The sequence below is a fragment of the Micromys minutus genome (genome assembly GCF_963924665.1).
Source record: "Micromys minutus genome assembly, chromosome: 3".
NCBI classification, from domain to species: domain Eukaryota; kingdom Metazoa; phylum Chordata; class Mammalia; order Rodentia; family Muridae; genus Micromys; species Micromys minutus.
The window spans coordinates 52,987,823-53,011,093 of record NC_137972.1 but is presented as its reverse complement, the minus strand read 5'-3'; the positions used below and the strand labels follow the sequence as shown (position 1 = coordinate 53,011,093).

Here is a 23,271-nt window from a genome sequence, read left to right as displayed (position 1 = left end):
TGATGAAATGAGCACGTTTGTGGGGCTGAGGTTTTAGTACCATCCCTGCCTTTAATTCCTCTTTTTATTGTGCATAATTAATATTGAACGGGTCTCTCTGACAATAATTGGCCAGAAGTAATTGGCTCAATTACTTCCTGAGGCAAGTCATAGAAACGTAGGAAGATTTTACTGGAAGGCCTTCCTGTTTGCTGAAGAGCAATTTCACCTCATCTCACTGGGTTACTTGACATATAAACTATTCATATTTAAAGTGCATATAGAATTGATTGACATATGTATACCTTCACACTTATCCATGACAGTGAATCCACCTCTTGCCTTCTGAAGTTTGGTCTTTTTTCCCCCTATCTATTTGCCCTTACCACCTGACCACAAAGTGTCTATTGTCATAGTATATTTGCATTTTCCCGAGTGTTACATAAATGGAATCATAATGTTTGTACCTTTAGGTCTCAGTCTTTTATTTGGCGTAATGATATGAAACCCATCCATGTTATTGTATATATCAAAGTTTTGCTCCCTCTTACTGCAGATAGTAGCATCTCACACAAATGGAACTCATTTGTTAATCAATTCACTTGCTGACAAACATCTGGGTGATTTCTGACTGCTGTTAACAGTAGTCATTTTGAAAGCATCAGTCCCTAAGATGTCCCTCGGAATTCTTATAACTATGCGTTGGTTAGGTGATCACCTTCTTACTTAAGATGAGTTAAAAGTCTATGAAGGTAAATTCACTCAGCCAACAGCCAGGATTTGAACTCAGGGAAGATAAGAGTCAAAGTTATGAGCCTAGAGGGATTCTAGTCTAGCCTGCATGGACAGGCACTTGAAGTGAGAAATCCAACAAATAAGACCAGGAACTGAAGTCAGTGTGGGTCTTCCCTATCTTCCTGAGAGACAGAGATTCACCAAAACTGGGAGTGTCCTATTGCATCTGGACAGGGGCCACCTAGGCTAATGATGTGTGCATAATGTGTACTTAATAAAAAACCACCAAGGGAATGAGAGGTAGAAAGATGAGGAAGGAAGGTAGTTACCTGATGATTTGATGGTGGACTCATCTAGCCTTACCACAGTTACTAAAAATACCTCCCAAGTCCTGAGATTGAGCAGATCACCTCGAGAATAAGTCAGCTCTCATCCCAGCTCAGTCATCAGGGAGTGTGTGCACCCTGAATTCACATAACGAAGTCCAAGTCCTGGGGCCCACACCCACCCCTTAGCATCTGAGAATGCATTCATGGAGAAGGCTAGAGCTATTTGTATTGAGAGCTAAGAACTCCAACAGCAGGCTCCATCCTGCCCTTGCAAATGCTTGGCTTCCCCGGGCCTCACAGTCTGGCCATGAGCTTTGACAAGTCCCTGCTGGTGGAAGCCACGTTGTTGCTGACTTCATCTGGCAGAGGCCCGAAGCCTGAGAACCCAGGTTCTAGCCTCATTTCTGAAAATTCTGTTGAAGACAAATTTATTAACAGGCTGTTGTGTTAAATGCTGCACTCACATGCATATTTCCCATCTTCATCCAATGACATCAGGGCCTCTCTGGAGCCAAGATAAACACACACTGCTCACGTGACTAATTTCCTGAGAACTATGAAGGAGGTTATTGGCAGCTTCCTTCTGTCTCTTTCTTGCCTCCCTTACCCCACACATCTCTGGAATCAAACCGAGAACATTGGGGTGCATGACAGTGAAGCGTAAGCAGGAGCTACAGCTTTGGGGAAACGGAATCTACCAGTTCAGCTGCAGAAGCATGCAGCTCATACAGTCATGGGATTTCATCTGGAGCTCAGTGTGTACTACGGGAGTAATGAGGTGAAAATATCATTCTAGAGATGGTTGGCAAGTCTAATGATAGTTTTTACAGAGGGCTAGCCTATTAGTAGACTGTCCCCTGCACAAAGGTAGATACTGTGTCTTTATCCATGCTTTCCTTTAGTGAGCAGAATAGTGCTAGGAAGAAGGTTGTCACTAAGCATGTATGTAAGATTACTGGTAACAGATAAATACCTCTTTCGTTGTCTGCTCTGCTTTCTAAAGTATGAACCTCTTATATGGGGGTCTATGTTTTCTTCTTCACCATTGTAAGCTCAAAGCCCAATGTCAGGCACACATTTAGCATCAGCTGCATGTATAAACAACTGTATTTAATGCCCCCTTATAAATGTTGAGATTCAAAGTCCCTGCTGATGCCCAGATCTATGACACTATACCAGGAAAAGGAGAGCCTCTGGTAGAGTAAGGATGGGATGGGAGATGGCAGAAAGCCAAAGAAAAACAAGAAATGGACAATGGGGACAAGTCTTGGAAGGCTGGATTGTGCTGCTTCCTGTAGTGATGGGAACACTTCTTAGTCACCAAGGCCAATGCAAGCTTAGGGGAAAATTTCAGCCCACAGAGAGAAAGCTAGTGGAAGGTGATGTTAACTCCTTCACTCCACCTGATTCTCCTGGTGGAGCACCCAGGGAGAGGCAGTGTGGAGGAGGAAAGCCTGGACCAAGACAGATAGGAGGTTGCAGATCTGGCTCTCGGCTTACCAGCTTCCTGTTTTATCTGTTTATCATCTTTGACTCTCAACATTTATAAGGGGGGCATTAAATACAGTTGTCTGTTCATGCAACAGCTGGTTATTGATGGTAAATGTGCACCTGAAGTTGGCCTTTGAGCTCACAGTGGTGAAGAAAAAAAATATAGAGCCCCATATAATAGGTTCATACTTCAGAAGGCAGAGCAGACAATAAAAAGAGTATTCTTTGCTACAAGTCCAGCACGCGGCAGTTTAGGGCTTCCATAGCCTATTCTGAGTGTTCTGAGCTGTTCTACTTCCATAAGCCACAGACACATCACAGCACTATAGACTGAACATCAAGGCAGTGAGGTCTCTAGACCTTGGGCCTAAGGATGCCTTGACCTCCTTCCACTTCTCACCAAATTACCCATCAACACTCTCCTCAAATGCCTTTGTATAAAGTAAGTACCAATTTCCTTTCATTTCTAAGCTTCACTCAAAGACACACACAAACCAGGTTGGTGTTACAAAGCAGATATATATGTCTTCATATTGCTCAGCAGCACCTTAACTGCTACTTCCTCAGAGATCAGGCCAAATGAGCCAACATTTCAACACTCAGAACCAGATTCACGACACTGGTATCAGTTCCTGGTCTTACATAGATAGTTTGAATAAGGAGTACTGTCTGACACTCTTATTCACCATTATGAATATTATCACACTTTCTTAAAAAACTAATAATCCAGAGTTATTTTGATCATGTATTTGTTTCTTAACATCCCAACACCAGTCTTACAACTACAGTATAGTAGAAACTTTATCATTTTAGTTATTTTATCCCCAGTGCCCAAACAAAGGCCATGGCATCCATAGTACACAAGATCTGCTAAAGAAGTAAATAGGTAAAAGGCCTGATCGCTGTCCTTCCCACATTATTGTGTAGGATATGCCTCCATTTATTCTTACAAATTCATTAGGGAGAAAAACTGAGCAAAATGGTCCCAGAGAGCTCACTGACCAGCCATTAAAGGCAATGGTCACAAAATAAGGGGCCAGACAGATGCCCCCTGCTGATCTGTTGATTTTCCTTCTACCCAGAAAGGTATGTAAAACATTCTCTTAGTGGGCAGACTCTCTGGTAGCCTACTGAGAATTCTCCAGGGACTGGTTCTTGAAGATTTCAAGGATATAAAGCCAAGACCCCAAGATCACAAGTACCAAGACAGGTATACGGTAGTTTTCATTTCTTAAGTGGTCCTGATGCTTGCTTGCAGCACTGAATTATTCAGAATCAGATGCCTCTGCCTGGGCCCTTGTCAGGCAGTTCAGACACAGTGGGGTCAGAGAAAATAATGAACATTAAATTGTTTAGTCATAGGGACATATCTCTGGCAAGCAGACAATTAGGGGGAAAGAGGCTTTAGGTAGATTAATATACATAAACATTTAATTTCACTTAAACATTTTAGATGACCAGCTTTATGATTCTTCCCCTCCAAAACAAAGACTTGGTAGGCTTCCCATTCTGAAAGAAGAGAGTTCATCCGATTCCCAAACATTTAAAAACCCCTGATCCTCCAAGCAGATGCAGACACCAGATCTGTCTCTTCACCTTGGAATGCTCCCCCACCCCGTGTGTGTGTGTGTGTGTGTGTGTGTGTGTGTGTGTGTGTGTGTGTGTGTGTGTGTGTGTGTGCTTGCTTTTGCTTCTGTTTTCAGTAAAATTTGGCTTAGCTCTAAGACCTTGTTTTCGTGCCTTATTATTTCTTTAACGAGTAGAAAGACAGAATCCATTCTTGTAGCCCTAGGTGACCTCGCTCTGATGGCATCAGCATTCCTCAGACACAGCAGCTGAAGAGCAGAGTCCTGTACTGGTAAGACTTGATGTTTTTCCATTTAAGCCCTTCTGCATCAAACCAGTGGTACACTGCAGAGGGATGCTGAGCTACACAGCCTCAGAGAAAGCTGAGAAGAAACTGAAAGCCAGGGTTCCTATAAAATCTATGCCTGTTCCCTCTCCTATTTCCTCACCTAACCTTGCTCTTTCGCCCCGGTGAGTCAGCTCAGAGCAGTAGCCATCTAGTCGATAGTGTCTTCCAGGAAGGGTGGTAAAGAAGCAACTATTTGATTGAGCAATGTCTATGTGCTTCATAAGTCTTTATTCAGAGCCAGGCCAGTCCTGGAACTGACAAGTCTGAACATGTTGGTTCCAGTGCCTGGCTACCTACAAGCTATTTAACTTCTCTATGCCTTGTTTACACACTTTTACAAAGGAGACAAAATAAGGTTGTTAAAAATGGCGGTGACATGCAAACGACTAAGTCAGTACACGACAGAGATCTTCCTACATTGGTGATTACCACGGCACTGCTTATAGTTGCTAAGTTATGGGGCCAACCTATTTATCCTACAGTAGAGGAACAAGTAAAGAAAACAGAGTGTATCTTATATATCCAATGGATTTTTTTTTAGCCATCAAAAAGAACAGTTATGCCATTGCAGGAAAGTGGTTAGAACTGGAGATAATAGAATTAAACCAATCTCCAGAAGACAACTATTATATGTTTTCTCTATAGCTTCATAAAATCATATGACGTGAAGGCAGAAGAAAAGTGGTCTAGGAGATGAAGCTATCAAGACAAGGGAAAGGCAAGAAAACAGAGGATTGCTGGGACTATGCTCAACACTTAATATAGACTTTCACAAAAACTTAAAAGATAATAATTTTTTAACTGGTGGTGATGCTAGAGTGCCAGCTCCATCAGTATAGTGGCTGTTTTGCAAGTGTGAGGACCTGAGTTCGAGCCCCAGAACACACATGAAAAGGCCTATGGTGGTAGGTATGGTAGCAAGTGCTTAGAATTAAGCCATGAGACAGCAGAGACAGCTGGATCCCTAGGGATTGCTGCTCAGACAGGCTAGCCTGCTTACCAAACCAGGCTTGTGAGAGACTGAAATAAAAACAAACAAACAAAAACCATGGTGGTTTTTACATTTGAGGACATCCAAAGTTATCCTTTGTGCTCCATATACGTGTCCACATACATGAACATGCATACATGTACACAGGCACACAAAAAAATAGTGACAAGAAAATAGTGGCAAGCACAGAAGTCTATACTGAAAGCCACATGTAACATTGTCATTGCCACCATTCTTGTCCTCCTCAAGGAGGAACCCATGACCTTGGGAGCTGAACAGCTTTCCTGTGGTCAAAAAGTGACAAGTCATGGGTCCAGATGTATCTGGCTGCAGAAGCTAGGATCCCTCACTGGGATGGACTGTTGCTTTTGCAGGCCTCAGCTTTATAGTGCCAGAGATTTCGACTCAGAGGATGCCTTCATTGGGAAGCAGTGATCTGCTGCCAGCCCTCAGCTTTCTCCAGACTCCTCCCCCACTGCTCCAGACCCTGGTCTTGGAGCCAGCAGTGCTGACTCAGGTCTACACTAGAGAGCAGAGGCCTTACAGAATGTTACCCTCTCCTGCCTTTGTGCAATCTAACAAGCCTACAGGGACTAAGATGGGCAGAGAATCTGCCTAGAGTTCATATATTCAGAGGAAGCATGGGGGATGGAAACAAGGGATAAGAAACAATTTCGCGGAAAAAAAAATCCAACAAGAGTCATCTTTTTGATGTTATATATCCATGAACACTTTTCCTTCTGCAACTCTAGATAACGTCTTGTGCACTATAGCCTGGTGTTGGGGTCATTTCAAAAAGAACAGAGCAGGCAAGATCTCTGCCTACTCAAGTACTAAAGCCAAGCCAAATGAGTGAAATATTAGGCAAATCATGATGCTAATAAATACCCAACTGTGAGTTTGATAAACATTAAGGGAAATTGGAAGACTTCCTTACAAAGCTTTTAACTAGGGACCAGACCTTGAAATCATAGCTGATCAAAAATGTCTCTGAGGACATTTAGTCTAATGATTAATGCATAAGCAAAGATCATGAAAAAGGAAACAAAAATGATTTATAATCTCTCAATAGAGGTAATTTCATAAAGGCCAAAACTATCTAACTCACTTCATCTCTGGAAAGTATTGGGTGTTTTATTTTTCATTGGAAGAATGCTTCAAAAGTCAGAAAATGGGCAATTACCCCTGGCATCTGTTTTTCATTCTTGCTTGGATAGTCTGAAGAGAATGTGGAATGATCTGGAAAAAATAACTGACTTTCCACTTTATGCACTGGGGCAAAGTTAAGGTCAAGGGAAGATTACTAACTAATGTTGGAGATTAAGGATTTGGCATATTTATATGTGAGACTCTGTTGTGGATACTTGGGCTATCATAAATGTCAATGAAAAGGACATTTGGGAGATAGCAGGAAGCCATTCAGATTTTCAAGGGGCACCCAAAGGGAGATATAACACAATAACAATGTCTTGTATACCTAAGGAAGACTACCCGATAATGTACAGTTACAACCTCACAGGATGGCAGTGTGTCATAATGAACAAAAGCCTTTTAATATCTCCCATGGCACACTCCTCTTCCAGGACTGTTCTTACGAGGAGAAATGGGGATATTTACAAGACCCACAGAGTTAGCTACTGCAATTGTACAGCATTCAGACATAAACTAACAACAAAGCCATGGTCAAATCAAACCTTGAGCTCCTTACATAAATAGTGGCCATTTTCCTTTGTCCTGGATCATCTGGTTATTTTTAGACTGTAGAATATCTCAAAGCTTTACTCAGATACTTTTAGAATCTGTCAGTCCTTTTGAGAATTGACTCCTTCCGAATCTCCAACATATACCCCAAATGCCCTTGTGGTGGGTGACACTTCAGATTAGACAATGGAAAACTCAATTTACTACAGAAGAGAATTTGCTCTGAAGTAAACAGACACTAAAAAATGTTCGCAATACAAGTAAAAGAAAGAGTAGAGTACATCACCACACGTTTTCATCCAAATCCACACAAAAGACATTGCTCTCTCTGTACAGATACTTCAGCATATTAAAAAGTTTTGGGGTACAATTTTCTCCCTTTGGGGAAAAGAATTTTCATTAGCTAATTTTGACACTTCCTGTTTTCTTTTAGAAAATATTTGTTTTATTTAGTTTATATGTGTGTTGCACATGTCTGTGTGAATGCAGACACACGTGTGTACAAATGATTGCAGAGGACAGAAGATCACTTAGGATCCCTTGATGTTTGTGAGCCATCAGATATGGGTGCTGCATCCAAACTCTGGTCCTTGTCACTGACAAGGGTTCCTAACCATTGTGCCATCTCTCCAGCTTCCATTTTCTTTCTTTTTGACCATAACTGCCCCCTTTATAAAAGAGGAAGAAAGCTATTTCCAAACTGGGAGACAGTGCACAAGAGGATCCTTCCATTCAAGTTCTTGCTTGACTTAGTAGAGAGGACAGGCACAGCTTCAGAAACAGTGAGTTGGTTATAGCTCTAGTACTCTACTAAGCACTTGGGCATATTACAATAGCAATTGGTACGTAGGAGCCAAAGTATGATGAGTTAAGGGATCATGTGCTAAGGAGAGCCGTCCTCTTCTGTCTTAATTAGAGCAGATTCCTGGTGAGACACACTCCAAGTATCTCTGTCTAGACATATATGTTTATTTTATTTTGGATGTATGTATGTGTGCTATGAGTGTGCCTAGGGCCTGCACTGGTCACAAGAGGAGATCTTATCTCCTGGAAATGGGGTGATAATTGTGAGCCACTGGGAACAGATTCTGGGCCTCTGCAAGAGCAACAAATGCTGTTAGCCATCCCTTTAGTCTCCATACTCTTTTTAACATGACTTTCATCCAATTGCTATTTAGTTCTTTAGAAAGATGTAGCAAAAGGCTGGAGAGAGGGCTCAGTGGTTAAGAGCACTGACTGCTCTTCCAGAGGTCCTGAGTTCAATTCGCAGCAACCACATGGTGGCTCACAACCATCTGTAATGGGATCTGAAGTCTTCTAGTGTGTCTGAAGACAGCTACAGTGTACTCACAAAAAATAAATAAATACATCTTTAAAAAAAAGAAACATGTAGCAATGTTGAAGATGTAGTTGGCTGTTATAACTGGGAGATGCTGGTGTCTGGTAGGTAAGGGCTGCTGCTAGCCCTTCTACAATACATTGAACTTCTCCTAAAACAAGAATTATTCATCTAGAAATGGTGACAGTGAGAAATCTTGCTTGCTATTCACTTTTTAAAATTTGTTTACAATTTTCAATGATAACGCTGTCAAAAGCATTTCTAGAAAATGGCTACTACAATTATGCTGAGTCTGGATGGGAACCGGAGCTTTGACCTGGTTACCAGTGCCTCCTACGGGTAGCCTACAGCTCTGCAGCTCTTTGGTTGGCCACCTCAGGATTCTCCAGATGATACCAAACCCCTTAATACTGAGTGAACTGAAGTAGAGAATCTGAATAATCACCACCAATGAGTTTGGAGTCACTTGGAATCACGAGGTGATGGCCTTTCCAACTTCCTCTGATCCATTTACCACTAGTGTAAGAAGGCTCCATTTTGAAGCTCTCAGATTTTTCTGAAACTAAATGCCTGTAGTCAAGAATACTCCTCTGAGTGTGAGATGACTTGCACATGTATTCTATGAAACTGAAGGAAGTACTCAGGAGAAAGAATAAGAAAAATCACCACCTGAACGTGTACTATCAGTTCTGCAACTGTGGTGTGGGAGGAAAGATTCCAAACCAAAATAAGAAAATCATTCTCTACCCTAATTAGTCTTTAATATTTGCCTTTAGCCCAAAGCATTTTTCACATCATAATTTTTTCGTACTATAGTTTTCCATCATAATTTCTTTTGATAGAAAAATGGCTTCTCTCAATCCATAGACAACTAACATGATATTAATAAGAGAACTTTCATAAAGGGATCATTTTTTCTAATTTAAGTGAATAATAGTCAACTATTCAAAAGTCTTTTAAACCCTCAAATATCTTTGTATATAATAGACTCTAAAAGATGTCAAAATGTCAAACCCCAAGCCCATTTCTTTCACGCAACATGGCCTCGTCAAAGACTTTTAAACAGTAGGACAGATATAGAACCGTCCAAATACCCTGGCATTCTGTCTCTGGAGGATGATTTTCCTTTCTGGTTATGTGCATCAGAGGTCCCAAGAGTTCTGGGAATAAAGGAGCCTTCCTAAGGAACAACCTTGAGAGGGCTACCCTTCATTTGACCTTCACCTGGCGTGCTCCCACCATTTAACAGCATTTTCTTTCAATATAAACTTAACTTCCGTTTTACATTTCCCCAAGACAGATGAATGAGTCAAGTGGCCGACAGTCATTTGCAATTAGAACTGGTGGATTTAATCAAGATCCCAACTTCTACAACTGTCTGCTTCCTCCAATCAACACGTGCAGAAAGTTTTCCAGCAATCTGAGCGTCACTGAAGACCGTAAGTGGCCTTAGAGAATAGATCTGCTTAAGCAGAAATGTTGGAAGATCCAGGGCCTGATTCTGCAGGAAGCAATGCCATCTAGGTGAATAATGATGACGAGAACAATAAAGCAAAAAGAAGCTGCTGGAATTGAGGTCAGCAGGCAGATGACACACGCTCCCTGTGTACCCAGATGCACAGACTCAGGACTCAGAGCAGCAGCTATGTCAGTGACATTCTGTCAGCGGCCCGCTCTCTGAACACCTCGATGAGTTCAGTGTCCCCCTCCTTTTAAGATTAATTTTTCAAGAATTCAATCTTTAGAGAGAGTAAAAGAATCTCAGCCCACAAGCGACGAGAAAGCACTTTTTGTTGCTGTCTTGCTACTATTGCAAGGCCTTTGACTCTCCTAGAAAGAAAGGTTCTCTGTGATTGTATTTTTCTGTGTGTGAAGAGAAAAGAGATCCCAAGGCTGAAGCAGACGCAGGGAAACAATGCGAGAGGCTGCCAGCAGCAGACAGAGTCTGAACAAACAGCTACTGCTCAGCCCCATGCAACTGTCTCTCTGCAGGAATGAACTAGATCCTCAAATATTTCAACTGCCAGTCTACACTTGTGGGCTGGGATCGGAGCTCAGTGGTATAATGCCCAGAGCACACAAGGTTCTTAGTTCAACCTCTAGCACTGCAGAAAAGAAGCATAAACTTACATATGAAAATTCCCACATTTATACGATACTTCTCTGGCTAGACAAACCATACCTACAAGACAGATTTCATATGCCAATTTGGTACAGCAAAATGGATGGGACAGCGTTGGCTGTCAAGTTGGCACAATTTAGAATCACCTGGTGAAGAGAGGCATAAAGAATTGTCTGCATTGGGTTGGCCAGTGGGCATGCCTCCTTTAAGTTAAGTGGTGTGGAAGCACCCAGCCCACTGAGGGAGGTGCTGCTTGCTATGCAGAGTCCTAGATAGCATAAAGGTGGAAAAAACGGAGCCAAGCACAAGCTCTGCTCCTGACTGTAGATATGATATGACTAGCTGTCTCAAGCTTCTGCCGCAGAGTTGTCTCTGCAATGTGAGCTGGAATTGTGAGCTAAAATAAACCTTTCCTCTCCAGCACTGCACCCCCGCCCCACCTCCTGCAGAGTATTTTATCACGGAAACTTGAAATGAAAGCAGGACAATAGACAGAGAAAATGGAAAATGGCTAATCAGGGACTCCATAGAAGAACCACTTCTCTAGTTATTAGTGGATTCTTGGGTCTTAATTACAAAGTGCTTTTCCTGAAAGCATTATCACACTTAAAGTTTCTGACACATAAAGCCATGCCTTTTGAGCTTCTAAAGACTTCAGACACAGAATTCTTCTCACAAATGTAACGGGGAGAATGTTCAGGGGAGGACAATAGTAGTTAACACCTTTTTAAGATCCTAACTGTCTCTGAAAGTCATTGTCAGGGAGATGGGAAGAGGTTCCAGCTTACAGATGTACTGCTAGGCTCAGAAGCGAAAACACCAAGTACCCAAGTATGAACAATGAAAGACAATGCCTGGTATCACTGGGGGGAAAATGCAAAAACAGAAAGAAGCAAAGAGGAAAGATATTCTGATCAGGCCAGTAATGATTACAGCCTGTCTGAGCAGTGCCAGGAATATCTTAGGAAGGCAATGTCTTTGTAAAGTAAGGTCAAATTTAATATTTAAACACAGCATACACTGTTGAGAGAAAGGCAAGTACTCATTTGTCTTATAACTGCAATTCTCAACTTCCCTGATGCTGCAACCCTTTAATATAGTTCCTCAGGTTTCGGTGACCCTCAACCATAAAATTATTTCATTGCTACTTCAGAACTGCAATTTTGCTACTGTTATGAAACATTATTCAAATATTTGATATGTGACCCCTGAAGGGGTCATGACCCACAGGTTGAGAACCACTGCTTTATAGAGACTGAACAGGATGATTCATGTTGGTGCTATGATGCTTTTTCTCCCTGTACTCCAGAACATAATGTTTAACAATCATCATTTCTAAGGTGTTTCCAGACAATCTACAAACACTTGACATTGATAATACAGGATAAATTAGTGATGGATTATTCTAGGCCACATTTCCCTGAATCAGCAAAGCAACCTTCCCCTTCTAAGCTGAGGTATGAAAACACTGGAAAGACACCATTTAAAGATAAGACATGGGAAGGCTCCCAGGAGATGGCTACCTGCTCAGGCTTCAGCCCCGGGGGAACCCAGGCATACTCTTCCAAAGCACAGCCTGAGTCATCATCTGAGGTTGAATTCCTCTGGAAGTCAAACATGAGCTTGCTGATGGTCTTCTCCATCTCCAGTGGCATCACTGTTACCATGTGCTCCTCCTGGGGACACTTGCAGTGCAGGCAGATCTTCCTGTAGAGAGCAAACACAGCAGGTCAGAAGAAAACAAGCCATTTGTTTGTCAAGAGGCTGTGTGCCAATCACCAGCCTTTGATTCCAACCCATAAACACTCACCAGCTACAATCTAGAGAACACTGGTTTATAAAGAACACGATAAATGTGTCATATGAAAGCCACTTAGGTGACAGTCAGAAAGAGGGAGGGGGAGGGGGAATAGTTTTTTTTTTTAGTACTCTTTATTTTGTGAGATAGAGTCTCTTGTCATCCTAGAGTTCACCAAAAGGGCTAGACTGGTGGCCCGAAAGCCCCAGGGATCCACCTGTTTCAGCCTCCCTCTGCCTGACCAGTGTTGAAATTACAAGCATGTGCTATCATGCCTGGCTTTGTTCCTCCTGACTGAGCTCTCTTCCAACCATGAATTATTCCATAGCACCAGTCAAGAATGCAAATTCTTCAAACTGAGCATCTCCCTCAAGGTTTCCAGCTACTTCCTTATCCTTGTCCCTATCTAAATATTGTAGCAGTGAAAATGGCAAGGTCAAGCAGCACACACACACTTCTCTCTCCTAACAATAAAACAAACAGAACAGAATGGAGACAACAAAATTTAACAAGCTACACTGCATGTATGCTCATCTTTTTGTAGCACACTACAAAGGCAATGAAAAAGCCCAGAATTCCAAGCTCTATGTGTGTCTGAATTTTGTGACAAAAGCTTTGTTAAGATAATTCACATAGCATAGAACCCACCCTTCCAAAGCATATAATTCACTGGCTCTTAATATAATCAGAATTTCACAATCACCACTAATTTTAGACACCCCCAGTAAACCCATGAGCATGAATAGTGACTTCTCATAACCCAAGCTCACATACCCTGACAACCATTAATCTTTCTGTCTCTGTTGGTTTTGCCTACTTTGGACATTTCACATAAAGGAACCACGCAAAATATAATCTTTTGAAACTAGCTGCTTTCACGTGAAATAATGGTATTGTTTATCCATGCTGCAGCATATCTCAGCCTCTTGAATGTTTGTGTTGACTGCTGAGGAATATTCCATTGTAGGGATGTATCATATGTGTGCATTTATCAACTGTTGGATATTTAGACTCTATTCCTTTGAACAATTCTAATTTCAATGTTATGATTCCAGATCTTATGCAATCCATGCTACCGTTTCACTTAGATATATACCTATCAAAGGCATCACAGCATCACATGGAAACTTTGTCATCTTAAAGAACTGGCAAGCTGTATTCGAAATTATCTGAACAATTTGAAGTTTCCACCTTCAATGAAGGCACGTCACACTTTCTCTTACTCTTGCCGTAAGTGTTATGCTGGTACCTTGTCAATGGTGGCCACCCTAGTGGATGTGGCATGGTCTCTGATTGTGGTTTTGATTTGCATTTTCCTAAGTGCCAGGCCAGGAAAGGTGATCACCTTCTTAAGTGATTATTATATGCCTTCTTTAGAACTTGTTGGAATGAATCCCTAAAGGGAGGGCAGATTGAGAAGCTGAAGTAAGGTCTGACCAGCTCCAAACACAATATTACAGAGGGCACACCTGATTTCACAAGAATAACTGTTCATTCCAACAACAAAAGCAGCAGCAGCAGCAACAACAACAACAACAACAACAACAAATCACTCAGAAAAAGCAAAGTCAAGGAGAAAAAAGGAAAGAAAACAAGCCCAGTAAATGGAAACCACAGGGCTTTCTCTATCTTCTCTGTGAGCTAGCTGCCAGCCTTCCATTCCTCATTTATAATTAACTGGAGCTCCCACAGCAAGGCATTTTTATTTGCAAAGAATCTGCAACCTTTGAGTGATTCCCTGACAACTGGAGAAGCTAATTTAATAATATCCATTTACAAGATGGAAACCCAAGTCTGAGGAGCTTTGAAAGAAGCAGTGAGGCAAAGGTAAAGCCAGAAGGGATCTTTGGTTCCTCAGTTTCTTGCTTCCCTTTTGAAAAATATAGTGGCAGCAAACAGCTTTTTCTTTTAATACACTAATTAAATAATTTCACCCAAATAAAGCATAACCAGGTGTGTGTGTGTGTGTGTGTGTGTGTGTGTGTGTGTGTGTGTGTATGTATGTGAAAACAAGAGATTTGTTTTTAATGAAAAATATACATTCATGAACATAGAACCTGATAGTAAAGCAGGATTCATTAAACATTCACACACACACACACACACGCACACACACACACACACACACACAGGAGGGGGGAGCATGCATTGGCTTCATTCTGTCAGAGTTGACATTCTACCTGTACATAATTGGATTTGACAATGACAGGTTTCCAAGAAATCATCCCTGATTCAGAGAGTGGAAATGCCATGTTCACCTCCCTTCCCAGCCTTTACCCCTAAATAACCTTTGCAAATGCCTCGCCATAGCTGCAGTGATCAATTTGTTTGGTTCTGCAGCATGGAATCCACAATTCCTTCTTCTATGGGTTGTACAGTAATGTCAGGTGAAGGCCATTTCCTGAACTATCTCAGCATAGCCCTGCCATTTCCACCAGTGAGTACAACATTTCCATGAAGACTAGAGATTTATGCCAATGAACCGACTTGTATGATGCCAAAGAATTCGTTACAAACCGGTGACTTGTGAGCACAGATTTCCCCTCACTTGGTAACATTTCTGACTGGAACAGAGAGACCATAAACAGCACAAAGTCCCCCTCTTCTCCCTTCTTTAGCCATTTTCCTTTTGAGAATTTTTGTTTTTATAAAAAAATTATATGTGGGAAGGTTCATATATAAAATTGAGCTGTCTAAATTGATGCTATAAGAAGAGATGGCAAACCCAACCTCTCTCATGCTTAACCTCTCCAAATTTCAGGCAAGTTTGTGGTTCTCCCATGTTTGGGATTTTAAAGACACAAGCCTGAGGATCATCATATTTCCTGAATCCTCTAAGTAATTCTTAAGATCTGTCAAAACAGAAACTAAGGGCTTTTTTAATTTGAAAGATGAAAAGAAATAAAGCAAAGGTTTCTGATAGATAACACATGCACAAGCACACGTATGTTAACTCTGAATCATGAAAGCCCTTATAAATGATAAATCTGGTCATAGGAAACTATTCATCTTGTTGCCAAGACATTGTAACAAGAGAAACTCCTGGAGTAAAAGCCCTATCCCTGTGATGGATTAGACACATCTTAATCAAGACACCTGACTAGGCATGTTCATAAGGATGTCAGTGGATCACTATGTAGTATTCTTTTGAAAGTACTTAGAGGACGCTTTCTTAGGTAGTCTCTTAGATGAAAAAAAGACTAGATCACAGTCTGAAAACCAGTGTAAATTCTAACAACAGACCCGATGGTCTAAGAAACTCAGGCAATAAATATTTTGAACTTTTTTCAAGAGAACTTATGTTAACTCAAAATAATGGACACGTTGAAAGCTCTTATGACACTCAGACTGCTCATCTGGGTATCTCCTGGGTAGAGGCATCCAATGGCGAGGCAAGACTACACTATACCATCTACAAGAACAACATCTTTGCTTGCAACTCTGCCAATTATTCTGCCTCCAGCCTTCCCTGGGGTATGCGTTTCATGATCTCAAATCCAAGACTAGATCAGGCGCAAGCTGCCTGAATAAGTTTAGGGTCAGGCAGACTGCTTAAAGCATCTTAGGCCCATTGTAAACCAAATGACTGACAGGAAGATCCAACAAGGCCACATCTCAGGCAGTCAAGGGAACTATGGGCAAGTAAACTTCTGTTAATGTCAAAAGGCTAACATTACCCAGAGGTGTCCACAACTTTACCTCAACTGACAAATGTGTCCCTAGGTACTTAAATTCTTCCATGACTATCACACCAAAAGCAAAAGAAAAATCCCTTCTTTTCATAGTAATAACGAAGGAGGCAGTTTTTCTGCTTATTACACTTAGAATTTAAAGCTACTGCTTTCTTCTCCTTAACATACAATTAATGTAGAAAAAGGTTACAAATTACAGATAAGTAAAAAGTAGGAAAAGAATTCTAAATTCTCATAATCCCAAAGATAGTCACTGATAAACAGAAACAGCTGCTGGACCATTTTTTCCTTAATTCTAAGAAGCTGGAGGACACATGCTCCACCATGTTCATAGCAGCCTTATTTATAATAGCAAGAAGTTGGAAAGAACTCAGATGTCCTTCAAAGAGGAACAGATACAGAAATTGTGATACATTTACACAATGGAGTACTACTCAGCTATTAGAAACAATGACTTCATAAAATTCCTAGGCAAATAGATGGAACTAGATAGAAGCTATCATCCTGAGTGAGGTAACCCAGTCACAAAAGAACACTCGTGGTATGTACTCACTGATAAGCAGATATTAGCACCAAAAGCTCAGAATACCCATTAAACAATTCACAGAACTTATGAAGCTCAGAGAGAAGGAAAGCCAGAAGGTATATGCCTCAGTCCATCTTAGAAGGGAGAACAAAACACTCATGGGAGGAAATAAAGGCACAAATAGAGGAGCAGTGATTGGAGAAAAGAGAATCCAGAGACGGCCTCACTTGGGGATCCACCCCATATCAGCTACTAAACCCAAGCACTGATGCTGATGCCACGTAGTGCTTACTGGCAGGAACCTGGTATGGACGCCTCCTCAGAGGCTCTGCCAGAACCACACTGATAAGAGAAGGATGCTTGCAGCTAACCATTGGACTGAACAAAGGGACCCCAATGAAGAAGCTAGAGAAAGGACCGAAGGAGCTGAAAGGGTCTGCAACCCCATGGTAAGAACAAAATTATCAACTAACCAAACCTACCACAGCTCCCAGGGATTAAAATACCAACCAAGAAGTTTGCATGGAAAGACCTATGGCTCCAGTTGCATATGTAGCAAAGAATAGCATTGTCTAGCATTAATGAGAGGAGAGGCCTTTGGTCCAGCAAACGCTTGTTTTCCCAGTGTAGGGGAATGCCAAGGTGCTGAGGTAGGAGAGGGTGGTTGGGAGTGGGAGCATCTTCATGGAACCAATGGGAGGGAAAGGGGGGATGGTACTGGGGGAAAGGGATAACATCTGAAATGTAAATACAGAGAGTATCCAATTAAAAAAAAAAGCTGGAAACCAAACTTCAATCTATATGTTCCCCATGAGCCAAGGGATAAGACTCTGGCCTGAGCAAGAAGACATCACCCCTCCCCCCACACACAGAGATACACTAACACAGAAACATACACACACATACACACACACACACACACACACACACACACACCACACCCAATTCTCAACAAATAGATGTACATTATTCAGCGCAGATACCAAAGTTTGATCTAATCTAGTACCTTGATCCAGGATTCAGACTTTACTTAGTATGGGAGGTGACTGCTAGTGTGGGAATTGATTGTATAACTATGGATACCATAGACTAAAGACTTAGGTGTCTCAGATAAAACACATCTGAAAAACAGTTTCATTGCCAAACTTCCAAGTTTCTGGGCAAGAAGACATAGTGAAAACACCACAATTTAATACTACTAAGATTTGGCTCTGATTTGCATATTTGTGAATCAGCCACACACTCACCAGGACTGTGGTAACTTAATCACATCAAACCACTAGTGGAGCTGCTTGGTGGGAAGGAACCTGGCTTCCTTCACCTTCCCCTGCCCACCTTCCCTGCCTTCCCAGCCTTCACATAAACCACTCCATCTGTCTTCGACGAGTCAGACATTCATTCAAGTTTTCTGACCTTTGACAATACCAGGTTCCAGGAGGTGATGAGTCATTTGGGGTATTTTGGGTAAAAAGATGTTTCTGAGGCTATAGGATGCCCAGAGGAAGTAAACAGATAAATGATGTTGTGCAGAAAGACACAGTCTGTTGAACTCTACTAAGTTAATAAGAATGGAAACAAAACTTCTGGCCCTGAGACGGTCGTGCAATCTGGAAGTCAGATTCAAAAGCGTAGGCATAACCCTGTAAATAGCTTGGTTAAAGTTTACAGACATTAGAACCTGTGTTATCGAGCTTCCCATGACTCTGTTCTCAGTAAAGGCCTATACTTCCCTTCCTCCTTGTCATCCCTCCTCCTTCATCCTACCAGTCCATATATATCCATAAACTCACCTCCTCACCATCAATCTAACAATACGGAGTAATATTCAACTGTGTGCTAGGCACTGCTTTAGCTTTCTGGGCATTAGATGAAAGTCTACCTTCATTACATGGCAGAGATTCGCTATACCTTCATGGAACTTCAAGGTAAGAGAAGACAGATAACAGAAGTAAACAGGAAGAAACTTTTCATTGTTAGATTGTGATAAATGTCATAGCAGAGAGGAGCTGGGGTAGGTAGGGAAAGCTCTCTCCACTGAAGGAACATCTGAGCTGCCCTAGAAGACTACAAGGTAGAGTTTTTCCCAGCACAGGAAAAGCAGGCTGCAAAGGCACAGAGGTGGAGGGTGGCTCCTCCCTCCTCAGCAACTGCATTAAGAGCAGTGACTAGACTGGTCGGACAACCGCCTGTCCTAAAGCCCAGTCACAAATTTGGGAGGCATGCCACTCTGGTGGGCATCTGGAAGTCCTTCCTTCTAATGCACTTCTCCTTGGAATTCCTGGGTTTCTGTTCCAATAGCCAGACGTCAGCACATCCGGTTACACACAGCCTTTCTGGCTCCTCTGTCCCCCCTCCAGTCACAATACTTTGTTTATCTCTTGTTTGGCAAGTGTTCAGACTGAATGAAGGACATGAACCCTGACACTTGCCATGTCTGGAGGAAAGATTTCTATCTCTGTGAGAAAGGAAAAAAGATTTCCTAATGAATACAGAGCTGAAGGGCGGAGACCGTGACAAGGCCAGCTGGGTACTTGGCTGATGTGTGCTGAGAGCCAGCATCCTGGTGCCTGGTTCTGTTCCACTTCCCTTCCTTGCCTGGCTGGTGACTCCTGCCATCTGCACAGAGGTGCCCCTCTCTCCCAGCATAGCTGATGGCAGCACTGAGGAGTTCCCAGTGCCAGGTGTCCCCTCTTAATATGCCAATTTATAACAGAGTCCTGTTGCAGATTAATTTGTAATTTGGGAAGCAGGGAAGCACACCCTGAAAAAATGGCCCATCCCAGGTGACTTTGCTTAAAACTCACTCTTAAAGTTCTCTTACTGCATCTAGCTTGGCAGATACAATGTCTCAGTGATGGATGTTGAGCCATAGTTAAGAATGAGATCCTCTAAAGATCTTTCCAAGAAGGACCAATAAAAAGTAAGAAGAGAATGTGGGAAAGGGCCCCATGACACTGTGGAGGGTGGGATAATGACAACTGGTGCACCAGACAACCAAGGTCCCCTGTATCGAACCTTGGAATGAGGGTCTATTTTAAATCTTCCTTAGATAAGGCTGCTTAAAGGAGAGACAGGGCTGCTATCTCCCAATTCTTGGCAGTCTTTGGCAGAAGAGCACATTTGGGCCCTTAGTACAGGAAAAGATAAGCAGCCAGGGGCAGAACAATGCATCCCCTGTGGCAGTGGGAACGGAAAGCTAGAATCCACTGGAGTGGGAGGGTCAATGAATTCAGGGCAGGGACAGAATATCTGTGGCAAGGCAGCTCCACTATGTGAACCGTCACCCAGTGAGCATCTGCTTGGTCCTGTGGGTCATAATCAGTCCTGCAAGGTGATGCAGCAAAGAAGAACGAAGATCACACAGAGTCAGCCCAAAACTTCTAGGGAGTTCAAAAAACTTAAGTTATCTGAGAGATCATTCTTATTCTTAAAGATACATGCACAAAAAGGATGATGTACGTATGTAGCTAGTTCAGGATGGTTAGTAGAATTAAGATGTGTGAGATGGGGGGAGGAGAGGGAGGCTAGAGAAGGAGGGAGGAAGCAGGGCCTGTGGCTGGAGCTAGGAGAGAGGCAAGAGAAAGAGGTGAGAAAGAACTAAAGAAGGAGGGGGAGAGAGACAACAGGGAGAACGAGGGAAGAGGAAGCCTGTGTAGAGAGTATGTATCACAGATGTGACAAAATGTTAACAGGAAAATCTAGAACTGTGTATGAAAGCTACCTATTTAATCCCTGTGACTTCCATATGTGAGGTTTTTAAAGAAATGTCCCCATATGCTCAGGTATTTGACCACTTTGGTCCCTACTGAGTGATCCTGCTTAGGGACTCTTAGAGAACCTTAGGAGGTGGAGCCCTGCTGGAGTAATTAAGGCACTGGTTGGGCTTTGGGAGGTTAAAGTCTTGCCCTGCTTCCAGTTTGCTCTCTCAACTTCCTGTCTAAGGTTGATCTCTCAGCTCCCTTCTATGGCTGCCTGCTGCCATGCCTCCCTCACTGTATGGATTCTCCCTGTCATGAGCCAGAACAAACTGTCCCTTCTATAAGCTCTCTTGATCATGGTGTTTTATCACAGCAACAGACAAGTGTCTGATATACCATAAAACACAGAAAATTTTCAAAATGGAAAAATCTGAAACAAGGTAGAGAGTACTATATCTTTGGTCATGGTTCGTGTGCATTGTGCTTTCAGGGGTTCTGGATTAATGAGATGTCACGGAGGGCTCCCTTGATGAAGCAGAGTAGAAAGTTTTGGGCAGAAGGAAAAGGAAAGAATATTCCTAACAGTTGGATAAAGGTGGAGGTGGAAGAGAACATGATGCCACTGAGATACCGAGATGACAAGATGGCAGGTGGTGACTGACACATACAATCTGTTAGGAGTTTGGGCTTTGTTAAAAAAGCATCCACAAGCCACTGTGGAATCTGCCTACCAAGCTCACAGATAGCTAATTCAGCACCATTATGAGTAGACAGAGTGAGCTCTCAGAGGACAAGAACTTGGCCATGGATGGTGTCTCCATGGCAACACTGCTACTTGCATCACTGCATCCCTATGCAAGGCTGTGGGTATCCAGAGATGCTCTGATTTTGTTAGCTGTCAGACTTGCTACTCTGCTAAGAGTAAACTAGGACAGACAGTATAGGTTAGTCCTTTGGAAAAATGCCGCCACTTCTCTTTGTGTATGTGCTAACTGGAATTTTATTGTATATATGTTTTGCTTCACTGGATATTTGATACACTTAGGTGTAGACAATGTAAGATATTGATCGTGATCCTCGTTAAGGGATTGCACATCTTTACCATTATTTTTTTACTGTTACCAAGATCATACAAGTGATATTCTTCATGTCATAACACATAATAAAAAGAAAGATTAGATATTACTAATCTCTTGGGCTAATCAAGTGTTCCAAAGCTCTAGATCAAGTGCATTCAATTTAGGTAATGTGCAATTTCTCACACCCTCTTCTAGGCCAGTCAGAAGATCAAAGATGTCACAGCTGAGGACAGGAAGGCCCAGAGATGCCAGATGCTGTGTTTATTGGCATTTAGAGTTAGAGGTGTCTGGAGGGCCATATTACTTTTCCCCCTGAGCCAAAGGAAGGGGAGTCAGTTTGGTTTTATGTCTGGGGACTTTATCTTGACTTTGCTTTTTAAGGAAACATTTGGTAAGTATGTGTTAAAAGACTCTGCTAAGACCTCTCCTGTAGTCGCTGCTTAATCCTCAAACCACACTATGAGATGGAAATTATTATCTTCACTTCATACATGGACAACCAAGACTGAAAGAGTCTCTGGAACTTATCCAAGCCTTCACCCAAGACCTCAGGAGCTCTGTGAGGCCCCTGCAGACAGACTACGTTGATCCCTCAGCCCATGTAAAACAAGCAGTGCTTTTCTCCCTGCTCACACAGAGGCCCCCAAATCACTGGCAAGTCATAGGAAATTCTTAAGTGGCTGCTTATTAATAACATTTCCAGTTTATATTAGGCCGCCTTTCATCCCAGGGAACTTGGCCAGCTCCGACACAGAGAACTTCAGAAAGCCAACCATCTCTGGTGGGAATGGGGGCCAGCTGGCAGCCACATCCTTCAGGGGCTTGGTTTGTAGGGATTCTGGCACGGGTCACACCCTTCAGAACTTGACAGGGGCCCTTTAATATCTGTACTGAAGAACTCAAGGCAAAAGCTTCCCAGAAATCCACATTTCTTGGTGATCGAGGCCAAGGACTCAAGATGAGCCCAGTGGACTTGCGAAACAAAAGCATCAAGAAATTGTGAGTTTATAAAAAAATACTGATGTTGGATGGAAAGCCTGTCATTCATATTGAATTAGACACAATGGGGAAAGATGATTTTTTTTTCTCCAGGGGATGTCTTAGACACAAACAAAACAATACTCTCCGGGTTTCCCACCACAGGGATAGGAGAAAAGGAAGATAACCTCTCTTGCTGACTTTCCTGCACCAGGCTGGGTTTTGTGGTTTTGTTCTTGGCCAGAACTCATTTCCTCTTTCTGCAGGAGAGAAAGGAAAGAGTGAAGTCCATAAGATGAAAATAACATTTCCTGGTTGCATGCTTTATTGGAAATAAGCCTTAGGTGGATTGGATTCACATGGTCTGCAGCAGGAAGGTTTAGAAAATGTGTTATATTCAGATGTGATGAGGCGCTGGGAGAAAAGATGGATGCTCCCGACTCCTCCTCCTTCAAGACAGGGAGGATGTGGTGATGCCCACAGCAAATGAGATAAACAGCTTTCTGGGGGTAAGAGATGAATCTCAGAACTTATCCTCCCCTCTCCCACCTCGACCCTGGGCTACCCAGCAGCCTGATCTTCTCTCTCTCTCTCTCTCTCTCTCTCTCTCTCTCTCTCTCTCTCTCTCTCTCTCTCTCTCTCTCTCTCTCTCTTTTTCTCTCTCTTTGTCTCTCTCTCTCTTTGTCTCTCTCTCTGTCTCTTTCTGTCTCTCTGTCTCTCTGTCTGTCTCTCTGTATCTCTGTCTGTCTCTCTCTCTCTCTCTCTCTCTCTCTCTCTCTCTCTCTCTCTCTCTCTCTCTCTCTGTCTGTCTGTCTCTCCACTCCTTCCCTTCTCAAAGCTAGTTTCCATCACTGTTCTTTCAGCCATGCTAGTGACACTCAACTCTCCGGCACACATG

General features: G+C 42.4%; 1 protein-coding gene across 2 annotated transcripts in view; it reads right to left on the bottom strand.

The window, feature by feature from the left end:
* Positions 1-23,271, bottom strand: part of PRICKLE2 (prickle planar cell polarity protein 2) — a gene marked incomplete at both ends in the record, with an annotated part of 317,401 nt that overhangs the window by 67,070 nt on the left and 227,060 nt on the right. For both annotated transcript variants that reach the window (XM_080914845.1, XM_080914846.1), the window contains one exon: positions 12,126-12,309. In XM_080914845.1, the coding sequence (XP_080770971.1) occupies positions 12,126-12,309 (184 nt within the window). The remainder of the gene's footprint in view (positions 1-12,125; positions 12,310-23,271) is intronic.